Below are 13,071 nucleotides of genomic sequence, written 5' to 3'. Positions count from 1 at the left end.
AAAATTTCCAATTCTGTCAATGACTGTGTATTATGGCAAGCCTTCATTAACTTTCTAATTGTGAGAGAACTGCCATGTGAAAGTCTACATTGAGTGTTGTTCTGCAAGTTTTTAACAAATAGGTCTTTATGAATCAATTTCAGTGCATTACTGCCCTTTTCTAAGTGTTATTTTTATTTTTTTTATTTTATTTCTATAAAGTTAAAGACTAAAGATTACAGTAGTAATATGAGTTAGTAAAGTACCTAAATAGTTCATCTAAATGATCATAACTACAGTATACAAATATTACATAACAGTAAGTTTGGAAAAAAAAAATCATTGTGGATTGATGTCCTGGAAATAACATTTTCATTTTTTTTCAGCTGCTAAAATGTGGTGATTTACATGACTAGCTGTTAGGCTTCCTTTCCTCTGAAGATTTATTTACTATTGTTGAAAATAACAGTGGTACATATGTTTACCAGAGGTAATGGAACTACAAGCATTAAGAAGTCAAAGAATGGCCTAGGATCTTGTTCAAATTGCTCCATTGCCTGTTTGTACCCAGCCATTGCTATTTCATCCCAACCCCACTTTCATTTTGTACCAGTAAATGAACCATTTCAAACTGATGCTGTATGACATTAGGAAAAAAATATATTTTTTAACCATGTCTTGTCCAGCTGTAGAGCAATCAGAATGGTTACCTGATTGCCTGATTGCCAAAAAGAAGCCTAACAGTTTTACTTGCAGAAATGGAGCATTATGGCTTTCGCTACATCGCTTCATTTCACTTATAGTTTTGAAAATAAAAAAACTGTCACAATTTGCTTTGGGCTCATTTCTATCACAGGTTACAAAAAGATAGAAAAGAAGGTGGAAAGAGAAAAATGGAAGAGTTGTTTGGAAAAGAAATAGGGAAAGAGGGAAGTGAAAATAGAAGAGGAGAAGAACCAGAGAGAATACAAACACTAGGAATCTGCTTCTGCACTTGCAGAAATACAGAAAAAGAACACAGAATTTTGATATTAAAGTTGAATATTTTTATTAAAATATTGATTAAATATCATGAACAATCTTACTTTCGTCTTCATTACAGTTGCCCACCATTTTGCTTGAGCTTTCAAATCTACACTATTATACGATGCGTCGAGACAAAAGCCAGTCAAGTTGCTCCAAAAGTGCGAAACTCCAGTTGACAAGGTTTTGTTCTGAAGATGAGGTAAAAATAGTACATGGTGAAATAAAAGCAGAAAAGAAATAATGATCATGACAAAGTGAAGCTTGTTGAAAGCGAAGTAAGAAGAAATCTGTGTTTCTTGACGAAGACATAAAAATTGAGGTAAAATTATACTTGCATCTATTTAATTTGTCCATTTCTATTTGCTCATATAAATGATATTTTTGTCTTGTCAAATTTATGAGTAAGGAGCACTCATTTACAGGCCTGGCTTCTTTAGTTATTATGGAAGAAAATAAGTGTCATATTTTTTTTTTAGAAAATCTGTTCTTGGTGTTAAAAGGTTTTTGATATCACTGTAGATCTAACATTCATAGTGACATTATAATAAAAAGTGAACTAACTATTGATTAGTTATAATTTTTTATAGCGCTTTTCTTCTACTTTTTTAAAAATTAAAAAATCTATAAGTTTGTTTCTAATTGTAAATTTTTATAGGTCTAAATAAACTGACACGTTTGTCATCTCACTTTCCATTCAACTGAAGAAATCTCCCAGGTATTCTATCTTATGCATCCTTTAATGGTAAGATACAAAATAAAAATGTACTCAAGTACATGGAAATGACTAACAGAACACTACCCGAGCAGCATTCTGTGAGTTCAAACTTTGAAGAGTTTCTATTCACTCCTTAAAGTGAGTACAAACTAATAGTGTCTTAGATTATAAGTGGGAGACTGGAGATCTGATTAAGTGAAATGAAATTCAGCCAAAGCAAGATACTGGACAGCAGTTTCTACATATAATGTCATCACTTCCACATGTGCAAGGCCATGACAACAGTTGTGTTGCTTCTGAACACACCAGAAAATAGAACACTGTGCAAGTAAAATATGGCCATACCCTTGAAGTGAGCTGTATCTGATCATAGCACTGGCCATCATCTACCTTATACAGTCACTGCAGCACACACAGCAAAATGTTCATCATGCTGCACATAAAACATAGCCACCAGCACAGTGACACTCATGAATACATAATAGACTCTCTGATGTGTGTGCCTGTCTATCTGGCACTATCGACCTATCGTATCTCTCTGGCTCTCCCGTTCTCTCTCACACACATTGTAAAGACTGTCTGATTAATAATAAACTATAACAGATGCTGTGTGTTTACTCAGAGCCACCTTGTCCCATTCCCTGCCCACGCTCCACTGGCCAAATTAAGTTTCATCCTCAAAACTAGAGCTCAAGTCTCTTTTCACTCAGTGATGGTGGCTGCTTAACTTATCTTGATTACTTAGCACTGTCAACAAAATTTCCACAAAGTCTCTGCAGAGCCTGGGGTTGATAGAAGGTCATGCGATATAAGTTTCACTCAAATTTTTCCATACTTATCAACTTCAAAAGACCAATTTAAACTAACTTGTTTATTTTCATAATGCACACCACAACATCAGTTAAATTTTACTAAAAGTAATAAATATTCCCTGCAATACCTGTCCTAATTAAAAAGGTTTTGCATTATTTACAGTTTGAAGAATATACTGAGTATACATCAAGATAGTTAGGTGAAGATGCCATGATTTATTTTATTTTAAAATTAGCATAAAGATTTTTGACTTTCAGTATTTTATGATGATCAACACCCCCTTTACACCTGACAAGGACCATACCATGAAATTATAAGTGAGCCTGTATGGCAGTGGTCTTTGCAGGGTCTTATGGAGTTTTTCAGGGGATCATCCAGAAAGCAGTGTGATATCCACCATGCATTGTGAAAATATTTAACCAGGCAGCCTCCTGCCACTCCTCTAGCTTTAACCATAATGACGCCGCCAAGCAGCTGAAACAAACAACAATTTCAAAACATAAATAAGCTGATACAATAATTGCAAATGAAGATCAGTATTGGCCATATTTTTGTGCAGCGTTACTATCAATGAGGGATAGGTGCACACACACCTCCAATTGTACATACAAGAGGGGTGCTGGTGGGCCAAGTGAAGTTGGGATTTTATTTAGACTACATTTCTAAATGTATTGATTACGTTAAAGGGAAGTCTTGTCAACAAATTTGCAGTAAGCAGGAAGAATACGGAAAAAATGCAACAAGCAATAAAATATTGGAGCCTTCAGAATATTAATGCTGTAAGCTCAGAGTGAAACTGATTTTCAATTTGGTCTCTATGATTCCTGAGTTTTGTGTCTTGTTAACACATGCACAGAACTAAAATAAAAAGGCATTCTTCTCTAAAACTGAAGAAATCTTAAGTAGCATAATGAGAATACAATAGCATTTTACTGACAGTTGATCCACAATAATCCTGAATTGCTGCCCAACAGATGTGGCACTTCAGACTGAATCTGGCTTGGAGAGTTGGTCCTAAAGTGTCACACAGCTTAATATTATCTGACCTCTGTGTTATGAGATAAGTTGTTTTTTTTTCCATTCAGGTACTGTCTTCTTCCTCTCCTCCACCATTTTTTCCAATACTCATATCAAACTCACTTTTTTGCCCTGTCTGATCTTTTTTGTTTTCTCCTTCCCGGATCTTATTGACTGTTATGAGAACTGACGGCCTATCAGGCTCTGGCAATTCTATTACCAGAAGCCTTTTGAAAGTGAATTTACTTTCACAGCTTTGACACAAAACCATTCACAGGTGGGAGGCAAACATGTGTGCTCTCAGACCTGTAATATATTTCTTTGGAAAGAGATACACATACGTGGACTCATGTAGACAGCCAAAGATTGCACACTCAGCAAGCCAGTTTGCTCTGAGAAGTAAAGACAGAAACATGCAATTGCAGACTCATGCCAAGCTCTTTCTGTATTCTGTTTGTACTCAATAAACTACACCTCAGCATATGTTGGTAGTCGCGCCCCAGGCAGAGGGAGGAGTGTCTTAGGGACGCCACTGCAGAGAGCCTAGTTGCCAACCCACTGCGCCAACCCTGATGACATTGTTGCTATGCACTATTCACAAGAGCAAGGCTGGTCCTACTGTGAGTGACTCAGCTATTCAAGCTAAATATGTCACAAAAACATGGTAAGCATGGGTCATACTATCTGAAGTTATTTCAGTAGAATGTAATAAATGATTGGGTATAGAAGGCAATTTGTCATTGAGGAAATTGAAGTGGATAATAGACACCACATTTCTTTAGAAATCCTAGATCTACAAGATAAATAGACCCCTAAACCATACCCATCCTCAAACATGGTCTTAATAAATCTGCTTTTGTCTTACAAAACCTCACACAGCTGTGGCACTTTGTGATTCCTTAGACAAACAGAGAAAGACTCATTTTACTTTGTGACAACCACACAAGCTTGCCAGGTCTTTCATTTGGGAGTTTATTTAATCTAAGGGGTAAAGAGAAACCAAAATTCCACAAACACCTTTTTGGAACATGCTGTAGGGATTACGTTTCTCAAATAGAAAGCTTTTACGTTGCTCCAGGAAATGTAGTTCTGGAGCAACTGGCCCCCCTGGGTGGAGGGAAGTGTAGGCCTCTCCGCTTAGCCTGCTACCCCTCCTATCCACTCAGTAGAAGATAATGAATGGAAGGATGGATGGATCTTCTTAGAAGTTTGGTCACACCTGGTATTTTGGATATCTGAGAAGGTCTGCAGAATTTGCACCTTTTATTCCAAGTTGTCCTGAAAATGTGCACATTGAAACTTAAACTTTCAAAGTTAATCACAGAGAGGAAATGATAAATCGAGTCAAAAGAATAACGGATTACATGGATTTAATCTTTACCTTATAGCTGCTGAGCTATGTTCATATTGGTTTTTAAATTGGTATATTACTTTGACAATTTTTGCCACCTAGTCATGCAGAAAGGTATTGAAGTGTTTCAGTGACATCTGAGGGATAGTGTTGACAAAGACATAAAATTAAGGTATAATTACTGTATCTGTATCTTGAGAGGTGTAGCTTAAGCTTAGGTCATTCAGAAATTTTCCAATAACCAGGTCTACATGTCAAGGAAGCCGACACTTTCTTACAGTTTACCTACAGCCATTCTGTATACTATATTGTACAAGTTCAACATTAATGAATTGTTCATATACAAAAGGGATATCAATGTTCATGACTTTATAAAAATAGATCATAACATAATGTTTCTGTAAGCATGCTGATTTGTTATTGAATAGCATTTGACTGCATATTTACATCTATTTAAATTTGTCCATTTCTATTTGCTCATATAAATGATATTTTTGTCTTGTCAAATTCATGAGTAAGCAGCACTCATTTACATGCCTGGCTTCTTTAGTTATTATGGGAGAAAATAAGTGTCAATTTTTTAGAAAATCTTTTCATTTTCACCACATTATTATTTCAAATGAATGTTGAGGTTTGGGTGCCTTTTAAACCAAATTAAAAATAGCAATAGCCCTACATTGTCTTGCATTGTCACCTCAACTGTGCTGAATGAAAAAATAAAATTTAAAGTGGAAATAATAATAGTATAATTGAAAATATTATGCTAAAAAGAACATTACAGATTATTGAAAAATAAAGAACAATTCCCACTTTTAGAAATAATTAATTTTTTAAGCACATGTCTTACATACAGTTTGCAAAAGAAGTGAATACAGATTAGCACTCCAACTGAGCAAATTGCAATGTGTTAGATCCTGCAGTGTGCAACCACCTAGTGAGTTAGGTGGTTGTCCCAAAGCAATACCTCTACAGGCAGAATATCAAAAATTTCTGTGAGGAGTTTGTTCTTTCTAGTGGTTTGTTAGAAAAAACTGTTTGGGTTGTAATTACCAACCTTGAAGGCACGGTCATTTTGAATTAGCATTTTGAACAGCATTTTATGTTGCTTATGGCCTCTGTAGAAGTCAGGTTTTTGCATTAAGTTCAAAGTTGATGCCACATTCATCACTGAGGGTTGCTTCAGAGATGGTTATGTTATAGATTTTCAGAATTGCACCATGTTTTCTTGTTGTGTTTGTTTTAGGATTATTTTCCCTTTTGTAAACTAAAAGTTACTCTCCATTCCTACATTCCATATTTAACTGTAGGATCAAATGTCTCTCCCTTCTCACCACTGGACATTGCTTCCAATTCAATCAATCGTCCTCTCATCAGATCAGAGGGTTTCTCCTTTAGGTGGCGTGACCCATTCTGGTTACTTTAAAGCAATGCCTCAGCAGGATATATCATCTGACTTTTACTGAGAAGAAGCTTTTGTCTAGCCACTCTTCTACAAAAGCCTTATTGGTGCCTCCAGGCATTTACCGTAAATCTATAGAGTATATGATGGAAAAAGTTACCCCTAAACAAATCACTACACACAGTCCCCAACAGTCAATAAATATTGGCATCTCTTTTCTTTACATTTGAGCTTTGAAATAAAAAGATTCATGTAAAAGTCAAATAAAGTTAAAGCTTAAATTTATTTAAAAAATATTGAGAAACATTGCAGAAAATGATAGCAGACTTTCAAATGCTTTGAAGAAGAAATGGTCTGAGAAATACTATGAAGGACAGAGGAAGGGTGAATAGGATAAATGCAGGAAGAAAAAAGGAGGGAAAAAGGTCCTCCAGACAGCCGGCATTACGAGATGAGGCTGAGAAAAAGTAAAAAAAAAAGAGAAGTGTGCGTATGAGTCTAAACTATGGAGAGAGAGAGACAGAGTCAGTGACAACCACATGGGAATTGGGGAGGGTGTGTGCAGCCTGTCAATACAAATGCTAAATCTCTCAAGGGCTTTCATCCAGCTGAAATTTCAGCCTTGCTTCAAAGTCAGGTGTAATGCAGAGAAAAAGGAGGGGTTGAGGTAGAGAGGAATTTAACAGATGTTTACATTTCATTGCACTACGATGAATATATCAGTATAATCCACCAAATCACCTTATGATTCAGCTCATTCTGACTAATTATTTCAGAAATATAAAGCAACGTCTCCCTCTGTTGCTGCCTTAATTCTGTTTCTCTCCAAACAGACAGATCTGCACTCAATCTACTTATGTATAACCACAAGCGAAAGCCTCGACTACAGCTTGCCACCTTCGGCACAGCCTCCCTGAAGAGATACTTGGAAGCCTCGGTATTTATGGGGATGTAATATCCTACCTGGGCTGCACTCGCAAATCCTCTCCCAGCCCTGTAACAGGGTGGCCCAGGGGATGGATGGGCTGTTGGATGGACGGTTCTGAGACTGCAACACGACAACTGAGCAACATGATATGACAGGACAGAGAAAGGGGAGAGGAGGAAGGGAAAGCCTGAAGAGTAGAGATCCCTGCTTCAAAATACAATCTCTGTGGAAAGATAAGCTGCAAAGATTTAAATGGATATCTATTTGGAAATATTTCATAATTAGATGTTATTTTTGACATTGTTTCAATTACATCTACTTATGCTTTTGTTCCTGTTAGCAGAAGTTAGCATATCTTTGCTGTGATTGATAAGGTTTAATTATAGAGATGTAATAGTGTACAGGGTCAAAGGCCACATCCTTGAATTACAGAATGATGCAGTGTTTTCATAATACTTTCAACAAGTCTCTAGAAACCCATAAATGAAAGACAACATAAATTCAAGGATACATTCGTACACCACCTGATCTTGAACCAATGGCCAGAATCTTCTGCACGGGGTCAAAGGCCAAAGACATGGGTTGGTATGGGAATCCATGCCGTACCGTCTGCAAGAAAAACAGTAATGTAAAATATCAATACAAATGATATACAAATGAATACATATTTACTAAATCAAATGTTATTTTGCGAAGAAAATATTTTTGTTTGCATCTAAAAAACTGCAAGAAAAATACAAAAGTTTAAGACTTCATTATGTCTTTCTTTATTGCTCCTGTAGGGATTACGTCAACACACGAGAGAAGAATCCCACAAGATGTAGCACATAATTTTAACTTCATATTGTCTCAAACAATTGATAGTAGCAGATATAAAAATAAGAAATGTTCTACCTTTGACATTTTGCTTTGTTACTATTGCACCTGGCTGCTCCATTAGTAACATTTATTGAAAAGCTGCAACTTGCAGTCGAGAAAAACATTAATCTAAAGATTTACTGTCTTTGATTTATCTGAGATCAGGTTGCAGGAATCATGAGTCCAAGAGGGAACACCAAACATCTTTCATACTTATAGTTCCTGAAACAAGTTTTTGGTCTAAGCATTTAACCATCAATTGCATCTTGAATTAAAGCACCCTGAGAGATCCTAATCATATGCCTGAACTGCCTCCATGCTCTTCTCCATGTGGAGAAGCAGCAGCTCTGCTTTGAGCTTCGGTGGATGCACATTTAATCTACGCTTGAATATAGGCAAAAAGGAGAAAGCTTGGTTTTTCAGCTGTTTCTTTACCACAATGCGCCACAGCAGGATTCACATCACTGTCAAAATTGCCCAAATACATCTGTCCTTGACTGGCTTCTTTCTATTATTCATGAATGAGACATTAAGACAAAGAAAAACAGCATTTGTCAGAGACTTACATTTTACAGGTCACCTTTTTTCCAATCAACAAACTAAATTACTTCATACTCAGCTCCAAAACCACTCCAGTGCACCTACTGTCATGATTTGAAGTTGCTAACAGAACCACATCAGCCACAAAAACAAGGCAAAAATCTTGATGTTCTATTATTCTCTTTTGCCAAAACAAAACAAGCTCTGAGGAAAAAATTAGATTAACTGAAGCAGAAATAAAAAGGTTTATATTTTGATCTCCATTAAGTTATATTATTGTATATTATTGTTCTGAGATGCAAGGGCATAATTTCTTGAGAATTTATTGTTAAATTGTACTTTCTGTTCATAATGCAGCTGGATTTTGAAGTGAAGTTAATTGAATTAGCTTTAGCCGTCTCATTCCAGAGGCTGACAATGCATAACAAGGTTGTCTCTCAAGCCCCACTTTGAAAGGCCCTGAATGCTCTGCAGCTGTCTGCCATTAGTCATGTTAAATATCCCAGCGGACTGTCACTTGCAATAAACCTGCTCTGAGGGGATGTACATGAGAAACACGGACATGATGGCTGCTGAATAAAAGCCCACTGCAGTATGAGGGAATGTCCTAATAAGATGCCATATAAAAAAACAACATCCTATGCAGAGCTCGTAAATCAATTATGTGACACAAACAACCGACTGAAGGAGTGACCAGTCCGCTTTATACAATCAAACTCAATTAAAAAAATGCAATGCACTGAATAATTTTAATATTTTAATTGGACTTTGTGGTAAATACCACTATACAGGGGCACACGATACCAGGGTAATATGGCAGGGCCCATTGTTCTGCTGTCTTCTTAATGACTCATGGCTTTCTAATTTGTAAATTCACCCTGTGCTCTTTTTTTTTCTTACAAGCAGAAGTTCAGTTAAAGTCTCTCACTGACCATTTTAGACTTCACTGTTATTCTTACGATGTAATGTCTGTTTGATCCAAAGTGCTGCACAGGACATCTGACAGAGAGAGCTCTTAGCATAATTAGCAGGAGGAAAATGGATCCTAGACAAGCATATCAAATTAAAAACTACAGTGCCCAATATTAGGTGCACCTTGTTAGGCCCTTTGTTTGCATTCATAACTGCCTTAATACTTCATGACATAGATTCAGCAAGGTATCAGAAACACTTTGAGAAGATTTTATGTTTGCAAATCCCAATTGAGAGCTATTGGATTGAGATCAGGTGACCGATCTGATTCTGATGGTCAGCTTAATCTTCAGCTAAAGTCCAGAAGATGGCAAAAATGCTTAAATGTGATGCTTTGTTGCCATTTGTGTTAAGAATTTGGTAGGGTGTAGACAATAATGGGCCTAGTGAGTTTATGTTACATTGAAAAACATTTAAATTTATCTGCTTGGATGAAGTGAAGTATCTTAAGAACATAATTCTATAAAACTAAATTATGGTAGTCATCTCATGCCCATTGTGGACTGTTATCAGGCAAAGCTCACACACTGAAACATATGGAATCAGAAAAACATAAAGGTCACTTAGTCTGTATCTTCTCTTTTAAATCATTCAATTTGATTGTTCACTGCATAGTCCCTTTCCTCAGTACTACATCCTGTAACCGAGGTAGAAGTGTGTAATTCATCTTTGTTATAGATCTGTGTCTATCTTTGCCAGCTACCATTTATTCACCCATTCACCACCTCAGTCCCTCCATCTCTGGTGTGTCCTCACTATGAATCCCACTCCATCTTCAGGAGTCATGAGCAAGGAGCTCTCACTCCTTGGTACTCAGTGCTGCTCTCAGTCACTTCTTGCACTCTTGTGAGTCTCATTAAGCTTTTCTTGTGTAGGCGTGTGAATGCAGCACCACTACCCAGACAGGGGCACATAAAGCATGCTCTTACATGCCTCACTGCTTTTCACTGGCCAGGGTCAATAATGGAAGCAGTTTCTGTCATAAGTTCCACATTCAGTGTGTAGAGTACCAAATATTTCTATTAATGAATTCAAGCAGAGCTCATGTAACAGATAATTTTCATACTATAGAAATTCCTATGCATTTGCACAAAGAGGGCACCAAAGCATACGCAAGTTACTTTTAAAACGCTGGTCCTGCAAGGCCCTTGTTGTTAAATTGGTTTAAAATATAAATACAAACCAGAATGTACATGAGGATGTGAAAATACAGTGTAATTGAAAAGTAAATAAATTACTTGTCTACAACACAAGAAAAAGATGGAATAAAATGTCTCTTTTGACAAGATGTGACATTTCAGTTTGAGTTATGCAGCATGAGTAACTCCCCCGCTGAGTTTATATCTTGTAAAAAAATTATATTCACTCGGAACAAAATGTTCCCAAATACCTTTAATAACCTCTGGGCCAAGAGAGATGGAGGGTTCATGGGTCAAACTGTACGAGGAGCAAGGAGCTTGTGCCACTGCATTATTTGGTTTGCACATAATGTCTCATCATCCAAAATACCATCAATCATTCAAAAATGCTGCAATAAACACCTCTGGATGTTATCCATCCATTCATCCATCCATCCATCTATTTTCTGTACACCCTTGTCCCTAGAGGGGTTAGGAGGGGTGCTGGTGCTTGTTCTTGCTACAACATTCTGAGGCTAAATAAAATAAACAAAAAATATTTACTTGTTACAGTTAATTTGAATATGTATCGTTAGTAGCACTTCATCCATTCAAGATTTTGATCTAGAAGAAAAGTAATATCTAAGGGACATTATGAAGCCAAGTTCTGCTAGAGTCTGAAAAGATCATGTTTATACTAACAGAAAATGCAATATGGCAAAAATAAAATCCAAACACAGCCAAAGAGTCTTGCTAAGCCAAAGATCACCTTTAATGGACAGAAGTTTGGTTTTCAGACAGAAATTGCAAACAATCCAAAAATCAAATATAAATACCCCAGTGAAGCCCATGTCATTAACCGTTCTGGAAACATGATGGCAACTGCAGTAAAACCTGCAGATTGTTTTTAATCAACAATTTTGAACCGCTAGTAAAATGTTAAACTAATCATCATCATTAAAATCCCAAGCCAATTTGGAATAACTCTGTAAACATCCAGCCTTCCCAAGCACCAATCACCAGCACAAAACATATTTGTTTGACCACCTTGATTGTACAGAGTCTGATGTTGTTGCTCTCATTAATGCTGGAGAGGCATGCATTTATAAACCTGCTTTAAAATCACTCAGAGAAGGAGATGGTCGACCTAAACACAGCAGTGCGAGAAACAACACAGATGCAGTCTTATTCCCACTGCACTGCATATGTATGTGCACATGGTTTGTACATGCAGAGATAGAAAAAAGACATAACCCCTTCCAATTGCAATGGCTTTTCTTTAATGTGATATCTGGCAGAGCTTTTTGCAAGTTTTGTTTAAGTCTTTTGCTTAGATAAACAGTGTTTCCGAAACATAGACTCATTTAATAATCACTCTATTTGCAGCCTTTCTTTGTTTGTTTTTGGGGCCAATGCAATTTTTACATCACTAGTTTCTGTCAGAAATAATTTTGGTTCAAAACTGGGGTTATTTTAAAGGTAGAAATGATTATATTTTGAGAATGTTGAATCGGTCAGTGTAGAAAGCATCACTATATCACTGACCAGTTGGAATATAATGTTAGATGTACCGAACTGTCAGATAAAAGCAGTCAGATGTTGAATGTGTCAGCCTCAGGTGATCAGTGCTCTAATTCAGAAGGGTACACACACGTGCTTTTATATCCAGGAGAAAAAATGGAGACAAAGCCTCCACACCTAACCGCTAAAGGAATGGCTGGTAATGGTGGCGTGCCAAAGCTTTAAAATTCACCTGTTTGCTTTAAATCTGCATTTTATAATTGTTAGAGGCTTTTAGTAACACAGCCATAGCCGTGGGTAGCATACAAAATGTAGCAGGCCTATCGGTTAGCATAATGCACATTATATGTTAATGTGACCTGAGTCAAATTTATTTGTGAATATACATCTGACAATATATGAACTGTTAAACTAGGCCCTGAAAAAATGACACTACCCACAAAGTTAACCAACAACCAGGTAAAATATTAAAAACACTCCCCTTGCGGAGGCTAAGCCTTAATGAAGTTATTCAGTTCTATTCTGAACTTCATGCTGTAATGTTAAGGCCAAATTAGTTAAAAGAAACAGCGTAACTAGAACTTCCAAATATGAGTAAGTAGCGAAACTGCATTTGCGTACCATTATATCACCATTTACAATTAAAATCATAATCTAGTGACATCACAATGAACTGCAGATTTAAAAAAAATTATGACCTAAAAAAGTAGACTGGTATAAATACTCTTTAAACACATTGAATCCTCAGATATCAAAAAATTAGTATCAAATTAACATAATGTAATCCATAGTTAAACTTAAACACTATTTAGATTTAAATTATTTCTTTCCTTC

The 13,071-nt window shown here is 36.4% G+C and overlaps 1 protein-coding gene across 4 annotated transcripts in view; it reads right to left on the bottom strand.

The window, feature by feature from the left end:
* Positions 1 to 7,833, bottom strand: part of LOC122839533 (syntaxin-binding protein 5-like) — a 115,207-nt gene extending 107,374 nt beyond the window's left edge. For all 4 annotated transcript variants that reach the window (XM_044131190.1, XM_044131192.1, XM_044131193.1 and 1 more), the window contains exon 1: positions 7,740 to 7,833. In XM_044131190.1, coding sequence (XP_043987125.1) covers positions 7,740 to 7,807 — 68 coding nt within the window. In that variant the 5' untranslated portion in view covers positions 7,808 to 7,833. The remainder of the gene's footprint in view (positions 1 to 7,739) is intronic.
* Between the last annotated feature and the right edge of the window lie 5,238 nt (positions 7,834 to 13,071).

The sequence above is a fragment of the Gambusia affinis genome, linkage group LG11 (assembly GCF_019740435.1).
Source record: "Gambusia affinis linkage group LG11, SWU_Gaff_1.0, whole genome shotgun sequence".
NCBI classification, from domain to species: domain Eukaryota; kingdom Metazoa; phylum Chordata; class Actinopteri; order Cyprinodontiformes; family Poeciliidae; genus Gambusia; species Gambusia affinis.
The sequence above is the reverse complement of the archived record's forward strand: the minus strand, read 5'-3'. Positions and strand labels throughout refer to the sequence as shown.